Here is a 20,024-nt window from a genome sequence, read left to right as displayed (position 1 = left end):
GACCACCCACCCACCAAACTCTCGAACAGATGGAGAAGCAGCGTAGCTCAGTAGCTCAGTGGAAAGAGCTCAGTGGAAAGAGCCCGGGCTTGGGAGTCAGAGGTCATGGGTTCGAATCCCGGCTCTGCCACTTGGCAGCTGTGTGACTGTGGGCAAGTCACTTCACTTCTCTGTGCCTCAGTGACCTCATCTGTAAAATGGGGATTAACTGTGAGCCTCACCTGGGACAACCTGAGAGCCTGTATCTACCCCAGTGCTTAGAACAGTGCTTTGCACATAGTCAGCATTTAACAAATACCAACATTATTATTATTATTATTGTTATCTATTTACCAGTTCTGTGATTTAGGTTCTTACCTCTCCAACTATCCAGCTAACCGTTCTCTTTCTCCTAATTTTAAATTTTACGGGTCTTCCTCAATTAGATTGTAAGGATCTTGAAGTCAGAAACTGTATCTTCGAGAAGCCGCTTGGCTCAGTGGAAAGAGCATGGGCTTAGGAGGCGGAGGTCATGGGTTCTAATCCCGACTCCGTCACCTGTCAGCTGTGTGACTTCGGGCAAGTCACTTGACTTCTCGGTGTCTGTTACCTCATCTCTAAAAGGGGAATTAAGACTGTGAGCCTCACGTGGGACAACCTGATTACCCTGTATCTACCCCAGCGCTTAGAAGAGTGCTTGGCACATAGTAAGCACTTAACAAATACCAATGTTATACTATGATTATTCTTTTGTACACCTTAGAACACTTAGTATAGCGTTATGGACACGGTGCAGCATCAAAAAATACCAATCACAGATTTTTTTAAACTGAAGATATTAGTGTTGACAGTAGACTTAAGACTGGCAGTGCTTTTTACAGTGTGCCTGTGCACAAAAGTGTGGTTGCATTTGCTATTTTCATTTCCTGGTGATGTCTTCATCTCTACAATTCAATCTCATGATCAGAAGGGACTTGGAAATGGGGAAAGAATGGGGGTGATGAAGGGGACACGGAGTCTACTAGTGTGAGCAGGAGAAAGAAATCCAGAAGAATGGGCCGCACCAGCGAGTTTCGTGGTGAGGGAATGTTGTGGTAAGAGCTGGGAACAGTCACGGATTGCAGTTCGGCCATCTTCTCTCACCGTGTGACTCGGTGCTTAGTGCTGTAGCAGAAGCTGAGCACCCTTACAGCCAACCAGTAGGTTTTCCACTCTAGACCAGCCTGACGGGATTCTAAAAGGTCAGACTGTAAAGCGAACTCTTTTTCGGTTGGAGTGCCCCCCTTCCCCCAACCCCTCTTCCTTCCTACCCGTTATTTTCCCACAGCGAGAGCCGCTGAATGATGGGACGAGGTCATCATGCCGTAAATATCAAATTAGCCGGCTCAGGCGTGAGGATGATTCTCATAGATCTGACTGGATTTTTCTCAGATTTCTAGCCAGTCTACGTATTTTCCATTATACGGTCTTTCACTTGTTTGCACAGAGACTATGAGTCCCTAATCTACATATGGTGGGTAGTTTCTCACTTCTGCTATATATAAATGATTTGAGAAGTCTGATTAGGCACAATCATGTTCCTTGCTGATACGTCTACTCTTCTGTCACCATGCCCGTAGTATTTTTCTGCTCAGCGGGGCTGTTTTGAAATTGATCAGATTCTTTCTAGGTTGACCAGTCTTCTGAAATGGATAGGTTGTTCATGATTCTTGGGGTATTTATTAAGCACTTACTAAATGCCAGGCGCTGTACTAAGTGCTGGGATAGATACAAGCTAATCTGGTTGGACATCGCCTCTATCCCACATGGGACTCAGTCTTAATTCCCCATTTTAGAGATGGGGGAACTGAGACACATAGAATAATAATAATGTTGGTATTTATTAAGCGCCCACTATGTGCAGAGCACTGTTCTAAACGCTGGGGTAGATACAGGGTAATCGGGTGAGGCTTACAGTCTTAATCCCCATTTTACAGATGAGGTAACTGAGGAATAGAGAAGTGAAGTGACTTGCCCACAGTCACACAGCTGACAAGTGTCAGAGTGGGGATTCAAACCCATGACCTCTGACTCCCAAGCCCGGGCTCTTTCCACTGAGCCACGCTGCTTCTCGTATAGAAGTGAAATGACTTACCCGAGGTCATACAGCGGATAAGTGGCAGAGCCGGGATTAGAACCCAGGTACTCCCAGGCCCATGCTTTATCCTCTAGGTCACGCCGCTTCACAAAGCTCTTCGGAATAGGCCCATATTCCACTGGTTGTGAGAAATGTGAAGTGGCCAAGAGGGTAGTCTACCAGGAAGACCCAAACCCCACTTCCATCCTATACATGTGAAGCTCTTAAAGAGCTGTGTCAATTTGTAGGGAGAGACAGCTGTCAGAAGGCAGCATCAAAATGAAAACTCAGAGTTTTTGACGCCTAAATCGAAGAGAAACCTCACTCCCGAGACCTTTAGCTTCAGATTGCCCGGGTCTGATTCTGAAACTCTTTCCAATTTCAAAATTGTGTATTTATGGCATCTCTTCTGATGTGTTGCAGGTACCACAATTGCGTGTATACGTACAGGATTCTGCCCAATGACGACGAGAAGTTCACCGTCCAGGTAAGTCTTCTTTAAACTTACTTTATCAAGTGGGTGAAGTAGGAGAATGAGAGGGAGGGAGAGAATGGGGAGAGAGAAAGTGAGTGAGGGTTGACATAAAAGTATGTGGGTGATTGTGGAGGGGAAAGGAAAAATAGAAATCTAGCCGAGTAACCTTGAAATTATGACCAGAATTCTCAAAAAAAAATGTATAGTTTCTCTGGTAGTAGGTAGACCTCTGTCTGTGCTATAAAAGTTCATTTTCTGCAGGAAGATTTAGGGGTTTTGCAAGTCATTTTTTGCTGGTCTCAGGACACCGTGGGGTCTGTTTCCCTCCCGAAACAGAGAAAAGAGGATGGAATGGAAAGTTGTCCTAGGGTCAAATGGAAAGTGAAGAGCCGTGTCAGAAAAACTAGGTGACTTTCCTAGAATGCTATGGCCACTCGACCCTAGATCTAGGACACCGAATTCTCAGGGCTTAGTGTTTCTCAAAGGGAGAGGTAGAAACTTAGGAGATTCCGCTAGTCTTACTGGACCAGAAGAGGTAGGAAGGAAGACGAGGTTGTGGTGGAGTGGGATTAGTGTCAAATTAGTGTGGAAATCATGGGGTTGGGGATATCGCGAGGGTAAAGTAATACTGGGTGTCGGGGAGAAGAGTATTACGAAAATGAAAGGAAGTGGATGGAATTTAAGCATATGCTGAAGGGCTTTGAGGTTGGAAAAAAGCTTGAAAATTGGACCTCTGAAACATCCCCCACCGCCTTCTCACCCCAGTAGAGAGTGAGAATTATAGAGGAAAGGTTGTAAAACTTATCTGGACTCTTCCCAGTGGTATGTGACTACATTACTATTTCTTTTGCAATAATTTCTATTTGAGAGGTATAACATCCAAGCTGAGGGCAGAAACGCAAATCTGATTTTGTTTTTCAGCATGTGGGAGTTTTACTAGGACTTGTGACTTTTTAGAAAGATACATCAAAAACGTATTATGAGTCTTTTGGGATCTGTCACGTCTTCACTACTTGCTTTCCCGCTACCTTCTCCTGATGTCTCCTTTATCTGCTTCCCGAATCTCCCTCCTGTAATGATTCTCACTTCTCCTATTGTCCCCTGTTCAGTTCACGATCTTGCCCCTAACCTCTCTGTACCTCCCTCCACCCATATCCTAGGAATCCCCAATCCATTGTGCCTTTGGAGTGATTGGAGAAGCAGCGTGGCTCTGTGGAAAGAGCCTGGGCTTGGGGGTCAGAGGTCATGGGTTCGAATCCCAGCTCTGCCACTCGTCAGCTGCGTGACTGCGGGCAAGTCACTTAACTTCTCTCTGCCTCAGTTACCTCATCTGTAAAATGGGGATTAACTGAGAGCCTCACGTGGGACAACCTGATGACCCTGTATCTCCCCCAGCGCTTAGAACAGTGCTCTGCACATAGTAAGCGCTTAACAAATACCAACATTATTATTATATTCTCTCCCATCGTCCTTCTGGGAGCTGAGCCTCACTTGAAGGAGAATTCTCATTATCCTCTAATGAGAATTCTCTAATCCCCCGATTAGACTCCCCCATCTCCCCCGATTAGACTGTAAGCCCATCAAAGGGCAGGGATTGTCTCTATCTGTTACCGTTCTGTACATTCCAAGCGCTTGGTACAGTGCTCTGCACATAGTAAGCGCTCAGTAAATACTATTGAATGAATTATTTGGAGTCTTGAAGGGGCCCAGAGACAGACGAAGGTGCCTTAGACCTCGTGCCCTGCTCTAGGTAATGCGATCTTGTTGCTGGGGATTGTGGAAGAAACAAAGCCTAACTGTTATGCCACTAGAAGATGACCGTATTATTTTTAGTTCCAAAGGGGCTCGGAATCATACCCCTACTCTAGGTTGACAGTGATGTGGGTTGATAATGATAATAATAATAATAATGTTATTTGTTAAGCACTTACTATGTGCAGAGCACTGTTCTCAGCGCTGGGGTAGATTTACAGGCTAATCAGGTTGTCCCACGTGAGGCGCCCAGTCTTAAGCCCCATTTTACAGATGAGGTAACTGAGGCACAGAGAAGGGAAGTGACTTGCGCACAGTCACACAGCTGACAAGTGACAGAGCTGGGATTCGAACCCATGACCCCTGACTCCCAAGCCCGGGCTCTTTCCACTGAGCCACGCTGCTACAGCAGTGTTTTCCCAGTGGTGTAATCAGGGAAGAACAAGATGGCAGCTGCCTGAAAGGATGGAGGATTTCCAGCCACCCAACTATTTTTGCTTCAAACCTGTGAAATGGAACTGCAATTTATGAAGCTTGCCCCGATATCAGAAAGACAGGCTTAGGTCACTCGCACTCATTTTCTGGCCAGTTGGATAGAAATTGGCCCATAGCCTCTCTGATATGAGACAGGGAGTGTTTTTAGCAAACCCAGTGCTTGGCACACAGTGACTGCTTCAGAAGTACCACTTTTATTATTGTTAAGTCTTTCCAATTTAACAAAATAGAAAATATACATTCCTTAAAAAAGTAACCAATTCTTGTTACTTCAGGTGATCTTGTTCTTCAGGTGATCTAGCCTCTCTGATCACCAGATTCAAGAATCAAACTCGAGTTCATTGAGTGTGTGGACTCCTTGAAGCAGCGTGGCTCATTGGAAAGAGCCCGGGCTTTGGAGTCAGAGGTCATGAGTTCGAATCCCAGCTCCGCCACTTGTCAGCTGTGTGACTGTGGGCAAGTCGCTTAACTTCTCTGTGCCTCAGTTACCCCATCTGTAAAATGGGGATGAAGACTGTGAGCCCCATGTGGGACAACCTGATTACCCTGTGTCTACCCCAGCACTTAGACCAGTGCTCTGCACATAGTAAGCGCTTAACAAATACCGACATTATTATTATTATTGAAGGAGAACGGCCTGGGGCTTTTATCCAAGAATGATTGCTAGAAATACAAAAGGTCGTGGAAGGGTGAGAAGGGATGGTGGGTGATGCAAACCTGACCTAAGAGTCTGTGTTTGGGTAAGGGTGGGGGACATTTATGAGGAGCAGTGTGGCCTAATGGAAAGACCGCAGTCCTGGATGTCAGAAGGGCCTGGGTTCTAATCCCAGTCTGCCACTTGTCTGTTGCGTGGCTCTGGGCAAGTCCTTTAAGTTCTCTGTGACTCAGTTACCTCATCTGTAAAATGGAGATTAAGACAGTGAGCCCAAGTGGGACGTGGACTCTCATCAGCTTATTTGTACCCAGAGCTTAGTACAGTACCTGGCACATAATAAGTGCTTAGCAAATATCATAAAAATTAGGATGGTCATGCTCTTAGCTACTCTGAAATCAGTTAAAATTCACTCAATCCTTTTTCAAAAGGAAGAGGAGTAACCTTTTTTATTGAGATTGAAGGCCCATACAATTTTAAGTTCATTACAGAAAGTCTCTAATGCTAACAAGCATATTACAGCATATTTATTAGCCTATAAATACTACCCAAGTGGATGGGTATTTTTTAAAATGGTATTTAAACGTTTACTGTGTCCCAGGCACTGTACTGAGCTGTGGGGTAGCTACAAGGCTATCAGGTGGATACAGTCCTTGTCCCACATGGGGGCTCAATCTTAATCCCCCTTTTACAGGTTAGGTAACTGAGGTACCGATAAGTGAAGTGACTTCCCCAAGGTCCCACAACAGGCAAGTGGCAAGGCTTGAACCCAGATCCTTCCGACTTCCAGGCCGGTGCTCTATCCACGAGGCCACGCTGCTTTTCGTGTATATTGAATTGGTTCCTTTTTTAAGGAATGTAAATTTTGTATTTTGTTAACCTGGAAAGACTTAACGATAATAAAAGTGGTACTTCTGAAGCACTCACTGTGTGCCAAGCACTGGGTTTGCTATAAACGGTCCCTGTCCCCCATGAGACTCGCAGTCTAAGGGAAAGAGGACAGGTATTTTAGCCCCATTTTACAGATGGTGTCATTTAGGCACAGAGCAGTTAAGTGACTCGTCCAAGGTCACACAGCAGGCACGTGACAAGGAAGTGTCAATTACCAGACAGATGTTGCCCTGCCCGATCTGGGGAGGGTTCCTGCAGGAGATGGGCATTTGAGGAGACTTTTGAGAGAGGGGAAGGAGAGGGTATGCTAGACGGAGAAAGATTGCAGTTGGAAGAAGGCTAGGTTTGTGAATTCCCCATTAGAGAAATCATTAATATTTCTGTAGCTGGAAAGACCGTGGCTTTTCTACTGGGTGTTCTAAAGTAGTTCTGTGATCTTAGGCCATAGTGTGCATCTGAACACTAACTGTAATGAATATTTGGACTGAGGGGCACAGTCAGTTAAATAATAATAATGATACCGGTATTTGTTAAGCACTTACTCTGGGCCAAGCACTGTTCTAAGCTTTGGGGTAGATACAAGGTAATCAGGTTATCCTACATGGGCCTCAGACTCTTAATCCCCATTTTAAAGATGAGGTAACTGAGGCCCAGAGAAGTGAAGTGACGTGAGGTCCCACAGCAGACAAGTGGCAGAGCCGGAATTAGAACCCAGGTCCTCTGACTCCCAGGCCCGTGTTCTTGCCACTAGGCCACGGGTTTAGGTGAAGGCGTGCACGTTTCTTTGGTTATCCTGTAATGTGCTGGGATACTTGCTTGCAGTTTGCGGAACTCGCTCCTGTTGCAAATATATGATCTCGAGTTATATCACTGGAATTACCTAATTCTTTGGCTAGAAATAGTCGCTCCCATCTCCCTTCAACAACTCATGCCTGAGTTTAAGCTAAAACAATCCAGCAATGGTTTTTGAGGGCATACCGTGTGCAGAGCACTGTACTAGGCTTTTGGTCAGTTTTGTGGTATTTGTGAAGCACTTACTATGTGTCATGTGCCGGGGTAGATAAAAATTAATCAGATTGGTTGCAATTCTCAGTCCCCCATGGGGCTCACAGCCTAAGTAGGAGGGAAAACAGCTGCTTGTACTAAAGGAAGGTCAGGAAAGTTCATTGATGTGAGCTATTGCCCATCATTGTCTTGAGACTGCTGGTCTTTATGGCCGTTACCCTGGGCCTACCCTTCCGAGCTTCGCTGCTTGAGGTCATTTTTATCTGCTCCAAAGTACACAGGGGATTTGCGTGTTTTGCTTTATTAAAGTCAAGTTGGAGAAAATGAAGGTTAGCAATATGTAATTAAGTGTAAAAATATCTTATAGGCTTTCTAAACTCTCACGTGGAAGCTAACACTTGAAAAGGGGAAATTATTCAAGTTATTAGCATCATTGAAATGGCTAAAATTTTAAAATTAGGGTTGTTTTTCAGATCGGCAGTGAACCTTTTCAAAATATTACCTGATTCCAAGTAAAATTTCTGATATTTTACCATTTCTGCAGCTCGTGGGCGGGGACTGCGTCTACCAACTCTGTTGCACTGTTATATCGTACCCTCTCAAGCACTTAATACAGTGCTCTGCGCACAGAAAGGGTTCAATAAATACGATTGATTCTGCTGTTTCTGTTCCCGGTGGCTCCCCTAATACGTTTCTTCCTTCTACTTTTCATATTCTTCTGTCCCCGACTTATCTTTTGTTTCTCTCTAGTAATAGAACAGTACTTATTGAACACCTACTAAGTACCAGGCACCTTCTACCCACAAGGAGTTCAGGTTCCAGTGCTGTCGTTCTCTTAATCTAATCGACTCTCTATTAATTTCTCACTCTTCATATCCTTTATCTCTTTTATTCTTTTGTTTCTTTTTCATTTTGACTCTGGGTGTTTTTTCTTTGTATCCGTGTTTGCCTCAACCCTCTCCTTTGTTCTCACTCATCTTCACACCCCCTTGATGGGCACCCTTTCCACCGTCACCGAGGTGGTCTCACCCACCCGTGACCCTTGCCACATCCTGGAAAAGCAGATTGAGGGGCAGGGAGTTACCGAGCGCGGGATCTCAAATATCGTACTTTTTTCTGCCCCCCCCCCCTTTTAAACAACCGGTGAGGGCAACTGACTGTGGAGGGAGAAGATAGGAGGAAGCTTTGGTGTTTCTTTTACTGTTCATTCAGTCAGTCGTATTTATTCAGTGCTTACTGGGTGCAAAACACTGTACTAAGCACTTGGGAGAGTACACTATAACAATAAAGAGACACGTTTCCTGCCCACGACGAGCAGCATGACATAGTGGTTAGAGCATGGGCCCGGGAGTCAGAAGGCCACGGGTTCTAATCCCGGCTCTGCCACCTGTCTGCTGTGTGACCTTGGGTAGGTCACTTCACTTCCCTGGGCCTCATTACCTCTTGTGTAAAATAATAATAATGTTGGTATTTGTTAAGCGCTTACTATATGCAGAGCACTGTTCTAAGCGCTGGGGGAGATACAGGGTCATCAAGGTGTTCCACAGGAGGCTCGGAGTCGTAATCCCCATTTTACAGATGAGGTAACTGAGGCACAGAGAAGCTAAGCGACTTGTCCACAGTCACACAGCTGACAAGTGGCAGATGGGGATTGAGACGTTGAGCCCCATAAGGGACAGGGACTGTGTCCAACCCAATCTGCTTGTATCCATCCCAGCGCTTAGTACAGTACCGGGCACATAGTAAGTGCTTAACAAATACCATCATTATTATTATTATTATTATTATTATTATTATTATTATTATTATAATAAGCTATTCAGATTCTGAGTTAGGAATGAAAATGAAGCTAGGCCCAGAGAGCTGATGCAATTTATCCCTTAGTACATTGGGATTAAACCTAGAAATGAAACCCTGGTACTTGACTCCCATTTCCAGTGATTTCCAATATACCACTTGGTCTTCACAGGCTGAGTAATTCATTTGTAATCTTACAAATGTACATGCACACAACTCCCCCATCCCTTTGGGTTGATCGATCCTATTTATTGAGTGCTCACTGTGTGCAGAGCACTGTACTAAGCTCTGGGAGAGGACGATATAGCATATTTGGCAGGCAGCTTCCCTACCCACAAGGAGCTTGTTGTCTAAACTCCAGTCAACATTTCCCTGCCCCCTTCCCCTTTTCTCTTAGAAAAGTGGTAAAAGTAAAAAAGTAGATCTGAAACTGCTCGATTGGAAACTCATCAAAAACAATTTAGCTACTAAAAATAAAAAAGTAATACGTCTTTGACGTTCGATTGCAAAACATGCCCCCAGTTGAAATAAGATGTCGGTGTGTGTGATGTTTCTTTTAAATTAGACTTCCCACTCGAATACATTTGGCTTTTCAAAAAATGGTTTTAAAGTTTTGGCTAAATGCAAAGTGATCTTGGAAAAAGAGACCATGTAGGAGAATTTAATTGTACCGACAGTGTTCTGACCCAGATTTGATGTGCAGAGAAATGATGCGAAGATTCTCTACGATAACAGCACAACCTCGAGAATGCTTGAAATTTTTGCCGGCCCAAATTTTGTACAGATGATATTCTTACTGAAATGCTTTTGGAGAAGAGATTGGGTAACAGAGTATAAATCTACTGGATGAGGCAGTTACCCGAGCAGCAGCAGTGCTAGGTATCTTTTTTGGTTAAAATCCACGGGAGATCGTAGATATCAAATTAGTCAGGGAAGGAAGCCCATATCTGTGGATGCAAGAGATGAGGATTATGATCAGAGGTGTGACTCTGACTTGGTGTGAAGGTATTAGAGCATCCAGTACATCAATCAATCACATTTATTGAGGGCTTATTGTGTGCAGAGCACTGGGAGAGTACCGTGTGCTCTCCCGGAGCACTTGGGAGAGTACAGAATTATTAAGACTCGCGTTCCTGCCCAAAATAAGCTTTCGGGCTAGAGGAGGCTTAGAGTCTAGAGAGACTTTACAGTTTAGTAAATTGGCCTGTTGCTTCTAAGTGTGCCTCTGAAAAACTCTATGCCCAAACATGTCTATTTTCTTTATTGTAAAGGACACGTACTTTCATTGCATAGTGGAAACTTTGAGAAGGAAAAAAAAAAGATTTTAATGTTAAAATACGATTCACAGGATCTGAACTAAAATTCTTGAAGGAGAGATTGGGAGAAGTAGAGTATAGAGCAGTAAAGCTGGGATTCGCTGCTGCGTTCGGTAAAGACATGGGGGATTTCTTTCTTCCTGGTCCGAGCCAGTCTGCTACAGTGCAAAGGGCGGGTTTGGTTAGCAGCAGTTCCTCCAAACTGATGAAGTTTCAGACCAGTCAGCCTCTGTCCTGCTGTCTCTCCCACCCCACCCCACCTCCAGCAGTGGCAGAGGGATTCATTCATTCAGTGGTATTTATTGAGCCCTTACTCTGTGCAGAGCACTGTACTAAGTGCTTGGGAGAGTACAGCACAACGATAGACACATTCCCTGCCCACAAGGAGTTTCACGGAGTGGGCCCTGTCCCACGTGGGGCTCACGGTCTGAGGAGGGAGACCGGGTGTTCATTCAATCAATAAATCATATTTATTGAGTGGTTACTGTGTGCAGAGCTCTGTACTAAGCTCTTGGGAGAGTAAGATATAGCAGACACATTCCCTGCCCAAAACAAGTTTGCGATCTAGAGGATGAGGATGTTGAGGCTCATATTAATATGTCTCCCCCGTAGACTGAAAGCTTGTTCATTCAGTCATATTTATTGAGCACTTTGTGCAAAACACTGTACTAAGCGCTTGGACGAGTGTACTATAAAAATAGACACATTCCCTGCCCACAGTGAACTGATGAGGGATGGCTTTCTGGCCCAGCCATACTCCCCACAGCCCCGTCTCTATGCTGCCTTTCTGACTCCCTTCTCCTTTTCAACACCCCCACGCCATCCCATTACGTTAATTCTGTCACTCATTCATTCAGTCGTATTTATTGAGCACTTACTGTGTGCAGAGCACTGTACTAAGCACTTGAAAAATACAGTTCAGCAATAAAGAGAGACAATCCCTGCCTACGAAGGGCTTACAGTCTATAAGGGGGAAGATAGGCATCAAAACAGGCATCAATATAAATATAATTATAGATATATATACACATCATAAAAGTAAATAAGCATTAATATAAATAGAATGATAGAGATGCACATATATGCACAGGTGCTGTGGGGAGGGGAGGAGGGTAGAGCAAAGGGAGCGAGTCGGGGTGACAGGGACGGGGAGTTGAGGAAAAGGGGGACGTAGTGTGGGAAGGCCTCTTGGAAGAGGTGAGCCTTCAGTAGGGCTTTGAAGGGGGGAAGTGTGACTGGCGAATTTGAAGAGGGAGGGCATTCCAGGCCAGAGGTAGGACGTGGGCCAGGGGTCGACGGCAAGACAGGAGAGAACGAGGCAAAGCGAGGCTAGCAGAGTGGTGGAGTGATGTAGAAGGAGAAAAGGGAGTCAATACCTTCTGCAAAATTCTCTTCAGTTAATTTTTTGAGTGCTTATTGTGTTCAGAGCACTGTACTAAGCACTTTTTATGGTATTTAAGTGCTTACTATTTGTCAAGCACTGTTCTAAGCGCTGGGATAGATGCGAGGTCGAACAGTCCCTGTGCCACGTGGGTGGGGCTCACGGTCTGAGGAGGGAGAACAGATGTTCATTCATTCATTCATTCATTCATTCAATTAATCATATTTATTAAGCACTTATTGTGTGCAGGGCACTGTAAGCACTTGAATTCCCATTTTGCTGTTGAGGAAACTAAGGCACAGAGAAGTCAAGTGACGTATGCAAGGTAATACAGCAGGCAAGTGGGAGAGCCAGGATTAGAAACCAGATCCTTTGGATTCCCAGGCCCATGTTCTATCCATTAGGCCTCACTGCTTCTCGCTTCAAACTAAAGGATAACTCTCCGTATGAGGGTCATAGGTTTCAGACAGATCCCCTTCCTGAAATCCATCCAAAAGGTTGCACGCTTAAACAAGACTGTTTTCTTTTTCTTTTCTTTTTTTTCTAAGAGCCGACGTCTGCTCTGTGGGGTTTCAGTAAGCTCATGGACACATTAACGTTCCCATTGTGGAATTGAATGCACGTCAGTTTTATTATTTTCTTCAACAAAACAGAAAGATGAATAAGACATTCCCCCTTATTTTATCAAGAAACTAACAAAGCCTTGGAAAATGCATCTGTAGGTTCGTTCTAGAGAATAGACGAAATAACCAAAACAACCCAAGACGTTTCCACTGCTTAAAGGTGACATCAGTTGCTTAGGCAAGAGCCAGCGAGTTAGATTCTGTGCAGAGTGCAACTGTGGCACTCGTTTTTCTGACTGGGACTGAGTCACCATGGTGACTCTCAATCCCACACTTCCTTTTGGCAGAAAAACATGTTATTTCTACATTGAGCAGGGGGTTCATCTCCTGCCTCTGTTCCCATTAACCTTTTTGCCGGAGAAAGGAGAGCTGATGCAATATCCCCAAGGAGGCTTCTAGGGCATCATTCTGAAGAGAATAGAGAAGTCATGAGGAGGCCCGTGTAGGTAGGGGTCCCGAGACCCACTTTGAGTCGTCCTCTTCTGCAAAGGAGAGTGGAAATGATTTACTTTAAAATTCCACAAGGAAGAAATTAGCTGTGGCTCTCTTAAGCTTTCGTGTCGGCCCAGGTTGACCTCTGTGGTGATTTCCACTGCGGTACGGTCGCGCTGCAAATTCTACACCAGCGGTTCCTGTGGGCAGAGCAATTTATAGTCGACGGCCTCGTCTGTTTTATAGCTGGAAAAACTGGAGCAAGATGAGAAGCGGACCGAAATAGGTTCGGGGCCTGCCAGTTTGTCAGTATGCTTCTCCCGGCTGTGGCGAGGAATCTATCTTGGGAGCGGAGTTACCGGGCTGGGGGATGGAGGAGGGGAGGGGCGAGGGAGAGAGAGTCATTTCCTAGAGATCCTTAGGTAGCTACCCCTCTTCCTTCCACCTCCATTCATTCATTCGCCACAGATCAGCTCCGTGAGCAACTATCTGCCCAGCTACTCCCCCGCACCCACGCTCCTGAAGCTGAGGGAACAGAATCCATCTTAGCTGGACGAAAGCTCTCTCTCTACTGCTTTCGTGTTGGTGGAGCTCTTGGAAGGCTGAGGACTGAGACAGGATTTCCTTCATCCCTCTGCTGAGAATGAAAGTGCCTTTCAGAAATAAAAGGCTCAGTGAAGAGAAGCATTGGGGCCTAGTGGAAAAAGTATAGGCCTGGGACCCAAGCTCTGGCTCTGCCATATACCTGCTGTATACCCTTGGACAAGTCACTTCTCTGTGCCTCAGTTCCCCCACCTGCAGAATGGGGATTCAATACCCATTCCCCCATTTACTTAGACTGTGAGCCCCATGTGGGACCTGATTACCTTGCCTCTGCCCCAGCGCCTAGTACAGTGCTTGGCACATAACAAATCGTCCAATGATTTAAAAAATAAATCAAGGTAGAAATTCTGTCCCTCACCGTCCTTGTCCCCAAGTCCTGTTCAACAGGCAACTCTATCGTATTGTACTTTGCCAAGCACTTAGTACACAGTACTCTGCACACAGTAAGCGCTCAATAGTTCGGTGCTCTGCACACAGGCACTCCGATGCCACTGATTGAGTGAATTGCCCTGAATGGAAAACTGTTCCCATCTCGGTAAGAGCTAGAGTCCTGAGGTTTTTCCGCCTAACAGAAGCCACAAAATGGAAGGCCAACGACAAGGTGATTTGGGAAAGACCGGCCCCGCTGGGAAGGCAGACTGTTCATCACTGCAGTAGATCAGCTCTCGGACCGAGGCTTTCAGTTCTGCATTTTGCCCAGCGCAGTTGTTCCTCTCCACTTTCTTAGACCTGCCGTTTCCCATTTCCCAGAGTCCCATACTCATCCTCGTGGGGAAAATGGAGATGCACTTCAGTCTCGGTGCTTTTGAGCCCAGTGAGAACAATTTGTCCTCGTCGTTTTCTGGTGTCAGCTTGGTTTCAGACAATGCCAGTAGCTTACCCACCACAGCAGTGCTTAAGCTTCCTGTTTCTTTCTGGGCCTTTGCCATCTTTAAATGGAAAAAAAAAAGGTTTGTTCCTCATATAAATGTAACTTTTTCTTCCTCCGATTATTAACCCCCAAGCAGCCGTGTCCGATGGAGTATTTAAATGATGAAGTAGCCGAAATCTGAGATCTACAGTCCTAGACTGTAAAGCTCCCTCTAAACTGTAAGCTCGGTCAGTCATAGTTTTTGAGCACTGACTGTGTGCAGAGCACTGTACTAAGCACTTGGAAAGTACAATTCAGCAACAGAGACAATCCCTGCCCCACAAGGGGCTCACAGACTAGAAAGGTGGAGACAGACATCAAAAACAAGTAAACAAGCATCAAAAGCATCAATATAAATAAATAGAATTAGAGATATATACACATCAGAACAAGTAAAACAGGCATTAATACAAATAAATAGAATTATAGATATGTACATATATACACAAGTGCTGTGGAGCGGAGGGTAGAGCAAAGGGTGCGAGTCGGGGCGATGGGGGTGGGGGAACTGATGGAAAGGGGGGCTTGATCTGGGAAGGTCTCTTGGAGGAGCTGAGCCTTCAGTAGGGCTTTGAAGGGGAGAGGTGTGATTTTTAGGCGGATATGAGGAGGGAGGGTATTCCAGGCCAGAGGTAGGACGTGGGCCAGGAATCGACGGTTGGACAGGTGAGAACGAGGCACGGTGAAAAGGTTAGCACCAGAGGAGCGGAATGTGCGGGCTGGGATGGAGAAGGAGAAAGGGGAGGGGAGGTAGGAGGGGGCAAGGGGATGGAGAGCTTTGAAGCCAAGAGTGAAGAGTTTTTGTTGGATATGGAGGTTGATAGGCAACCACTGGAGATTTTTGAGGAGAGGCGTGACATGCCCAGGACATTTTTATAGAAGGATTATCCAAGCAGCAGAGTGAAGTACAGACTGAAGTGGGGAGAGACAAGTTGGGAGATCAGAAAAGAAGAAAAAAAGGGAGATTGTTGTGGGCAGGGAACATGTCCACCCACTCTGTTTTATTGCTGTCTCCCAAGAGCTTGGTGCGCGCACGGTAAGCACTCAGTCAATACGATTGATTGGTAAAGAACGCTAAAGCAGTGTATCTGATGCCAAACTCTGAGAGGAGGTTTTAACTTTTCTTCGTTTGGTGACTTAAGGATCTCTTGGAGCTCAGTGTGATCTGGCTTTTGGAAAGCTGGGCTTGCTCACTGGCCGATTCTATTCCTCTGAGGTAACTTGCGACACGGTGGAGCGCGGCAGGGAGTGGCTGGGGTGAGCTTAGACTGTCACGTCACTGTGGGAAGGAATATGTCTACCAACTCTGTTCTATAGTACTCTCTTAGGGCTTAATACAGTGCTCTGCACACAGTAAGTGCTCAATAAATACCATTGATTGATTAATGAGCTGCTGGGAGTCAGCCTGGCATGCTGCCGCCCAGGTGAGCATGGACTCGGGGGTCTCCACCCAGGAGGGGGAAGCAGCGTGGCTCAGTGGAAGGAACCTGGGCTTCGGAGTCAGGGGTCATGGGTTCGACTCCCGGCTCTGCCACTTGTCAGCTGGGTGACCGTGGGCAAGTCACTTAACTTCTCTGTGCCTCAGTTACCTCATCTGTAAAATGGGGATTAACTGTGAGCCTCACGTGGGATGACCTGATTACCCTGTATCTACCCAAGTGCTTAGAACAATGCTCTGCACATAGTAAGCGCTTAATAAATACCAATATTATTATTTTTATTCCCTTTCCCATCCAGGAATAGGGAGTGGGATGTGATCCCACCTGGATTTTCTGCCACTCTGGGTTGAGATCAGACCAGCTTAAGCAGTGAGAGAGCATAGGGTTTATGGGAGTAGGGGTGCAGTGAAGAAATCCTGTAGGCTTCCCTCCCCGAAAACCCATCTGTCCAGCTGCTGCTAGGGCCACAGCTGGGAATTCTCCCTCCACACAGTTTGCGACCTATTTCTCTCTCCTATTTTTTAAATGGTGTTTGTTAAGCACTTACTGTGTGTCAAGCGCTGAGGTAGATACAAGCTTCATTAGGTTGGATGCAGTCCCTGTCCCACGTGGGGCTCACAGTCTTAATCCCCATTATATAGATAACTGAGGCACAGAGAAGTTGTGACTTGCCCAAGCTCACACAGCAGACAAGTGGTGGAGCTGAGATTAGAACCTAGGGCCTCTGAATCCCAGGCCTGTGCCTTTTCCACTAAGTCTTGCTGCTTCCTTTCTTGCTCCAGTGACCCTTTCCACATACCCCCAGTAGATCTGGATCTGAAGGATGGGGAGGGGAGCTGGCTCTGGCTGAGGAGATGTCTCGTGGACCCCAACTGCCTTTCCATATACTTTTCTGGCTCCAACATCCCCAGGCCCGGGGCAGGTGGCTTGGAGGCCTCTGGACCCTTAGAATCGATGCGGCAGTAGAATTCATTCATTCAGTCGTATTTATTGAGCACTTCCTCTGAACTGATCGCTTGGGAGAATACCACATGACAATAAACGGACATGTTCCCTGCCCACAATGAGCTTACAATCTAGAAGGGGAAACAGGCATTAATGAAAATGAATAAATTACAGATATGCACATAAATGCTGTGGGACTGGAAGGCGAGATGAATAAAAGGAGCAAGTCAGGGAGAGGCAGAAGGGAGTGGGAGAAGAGGAAAGGAGGGCTTAGGCAGGGAAGGCCGCTTGGAGGAGATTTGCCTTCAATAAGACTTTGATGGTGGGGAGGGTAAGATGAGATGAAGGTAGCTAGACGTGGGGAGGATCCAGATGGGGGCTGTTGCCGCGGTCCTGACGGGGCCACCTTGAAGAGTTGTCCCGTAGTCCCAGAGCGGGTGACAGGAGAAGGGCTGGTTTGTAATAATAAATAATAATAATGTTGGTATTTGTTAAGCGCTTACTATGTGCCGAGCACTGTTCTAAGCGCTGGGGTAGACATAGGGGAATCAGGTTGTCCCACGTGGGGCTTACAGTCTTAATCCCCATTTTACAGATGAGGGAACTGAGGCACAGAGAAGTTAAGAGACTTGCCCACAGTCACACAGCCGACAAGTGGCAGAGCTGGGATTCGAACTCATGAGCCCTCATGAGCCCTGACTCCAAAGCCTGTGCTCTTTCCACTGAGCCACGCTCCCTTGACCAACGTGGCTGCCGCAGCTCAACCCCCACAGTCAAAAGCAGAGTCTTTGGTATCCCTCCCCTTTATCCATCTCTGCCTTATTCCTCTTTAGGAGTCTCACCACACTGTCTAGCCTGGCCATTGGGAAGCAGGATGTCGTGAACACACATGTACACTCTTTCGATAACACCCACAAATACCTGCCCTTCTCCTCTCTCGCCACTCTTACACACCTCTACTTAATAACAAACACCATTATTATCATTAATGATCATAATTGTGATATTTGTTAAGCACTTACTATGTGCCAGGCACCGTTCTAAACCCTGGGGTAGAAACAAAATAACTGGGTTGGACACGGTCCCTGTTCCAAATAGGGCTCACAGTCTTAATCCCCATTTTTCAGATGAGGGAACTGAGGCATAGAAAAGTTAACCGACTCACCCAAGGTCACAGAGCAGACAAGGGGTGGAGCTGGGATTAGAACCCAGGTCCTTCAGACTCCCAGGCCTGTGCTCTATCCATCAGGTCATGCTGCTTCTCACTGTACCCGAAATTCACCCTACTTCTAACTGTACCCTACATTCGCACAAGCACATGTATTCTACAGAAATATAGATGGGCTGGCACATGATCATATGTATAAATACACGTACAGGTAGGAGAACATGCGAAAAAGGACTAAAAATGTCCGAGGAACAGGAACATGAGAATTTTACAATCCTGGTAGATGGTAGACTCCTGGAGGGCAGAGATTGTGTACTCGTCAATTGCACTCTTTCAACACTCAGTAGAGTGCTCTGCAAAGCTTAGGTGCTTAATAAATACCATTAATTGAGAGACAGTGGGTAGGGTGGAGAGACCTGAGCAATGTAACGTGTTTTAGGATTTGACGTAATTGAAATCACTCTGTAAATGCCTTTGTGAGCTGATGGATTGTTTTCCCATCAAAGCATAGTAGAGGAAAAGAGGATATTTGGTTTAACAGTATTTATCTTGAGAGTGTGTACAGAGGAAGGAGTGACCTCCACCCTCCACCCGCAACAAAATGGGTTGTACTTATACAATGCCTGGAGAAGGGGTTGGCTATCTCAGCAAGGTCTCCTTTAAATACTGATCTTTCCCCAACTGCGGTGCATTAATCTAAAGGAGCAGATTAAGCTTATAAGAACTGTGTTGGCACTGAAAGAGGAAATTGAGGGGGAGAGGGAAGACTTAATAGAACAGGGGAAAAGAGAGACAAATCCCAAATCCCCACTTTCTCTCCTCCTTGCTCCCTGCCATTTGCAGGTAGAGGCTTTTGGGTCCCCGGGATGGCCAGGGAGCAGATTGAGAATAGAAAAGCCAAAATCTCTCCTCTCTGAAGCACCGCGCAATGGTGGACCAAGAAAATATGATCAGCTTGTTCCACAGATATAGCCCAACACTCATTAAGTGGGCTGTGGGCTGTAGTTACGCTCTGAGTGTAGGGTTGCCTTTTTCAAGGCTTCTGAATCTGAAAATGATTTTTTTTTTAAATCAGCAGTTGATTAACCTTTACTCACAACAGCCTGTGAGTCAGGGTGATATTTATTCTCATTCTTTAGAGGAAGACTCCGAGACCCAGAGAATTTTGGTGACTAACCCGGAGCCGGCAGTGAGTCGGAGGCAGAGCTGGGAACAGATGTCAGAGAAACAGCTCGGCTTAGTGGAAAGAGCCGTGCCTTTCCCAGACGGGGTTGGCAGTCAGAGGACCTGGGTTCTAGTTCCGGCTCTGCCAATTGCTTGCTGTGTGACCTTGGGCATGTCATTTCACTTCTCTGTACCTCAGTTCTCTTGTTCTCCCTCCTCCTTAGACTGAGAGCCCCATGCAGGACAGGAAGAGTGTCCAGCCTAATTCATTGACATCTACCCCACCGCTGAGAACAGCATTTGATACATAGTAAGCACTTAATACCATAAAAAAACCAGGAGCAAACGGGTGCTTGGAGGAATGGGCGGAACGTGAACAATAACCATAGTTTCTCTCTCCTGTTCTGCAGCATTGTAGGACATAAGCGAATTCCCCAGCCTAATGGGCCGTATACTAATAACAAAGGCATTAAGAAGTTGGCCTAGTGGATAGAGCGTGGGTCTGGGAACTAGAATTAAGTGACTTAATTTAGCAGACAATTGATAGAGCTGGGATTCTATCACTTGTCTGCTGAATTAAGTCAGTTTCTCTGTGCCTCGATTACCTCATCTGCAAAATGGGGGTTAGGATTGTGAGCCCCGTGTGGGACAGGGACCGTGTCCAACCTGATGAACGTGTATCTACCCCAGCGCCTGGCACATAATATGCAATTTAACAAATGCCATTAAAAAAGGTTAATGCCCAGCATTGCTTTTTCTTGCTGGGGTTTCACTGGGTTCAGAGCTGTTCTGATGACTGTAGGGTTCCGGGTAGGAAATAATAATGTTGGTGTTTGTTAAGCGCTTACTATGTACAGAGCACTGTTCTAAGCGCTGGGGTA

The 20,024-nt window shown here is 46.0% G+C and overlaps 1 protein-coding gene across 2 annotated transcripts in view; it reads left to right on the top strand.

Annotated features, from left to right (window-relative positions):
- INPP5D (inositol polyphosphate-5-phosphatase D) overlaps positions 1–20,024 on the top strand; it is a 177,177-nt gene that overhangs the window by 20,914 nt on the left and 136,239 nt on the right. For both annotated transcript variants that reach the window (XM_029067359.2, XM_029067353.2), the window contains exon 2: positions 2,519–2,582. In XM_029067359.2, coding sequence (XP_028923192.1) covers positions 2,519–2,582 — 64 coding nt within the window. The remainder of the gene's footprint in view (positions 1–2,518; positions 2,583–20,024) is intronic.

The sequence above is a fragment of the Ornithorhynchus anatinus genome, chromosome 1 (genome assembly GCF_004115215.2).
Source record: "Ornithorhynchus anatinus isolate Pmale09 chromosome 1, mOrnAna1.pri.v4, whole genome shotgun sequence".
NCBI lineage: Eukaryota > Metazoa > Chordata > Mammalia > Monotremata > Ornithorhynchidae > Ornithorhynchus > Ornithorhynchus anatinus.
The sequence above is the reverse complement of the archived record's forward strand: the minus strand, read 5'-3'. Positions and strand labels throughout refer to the sequence as shown.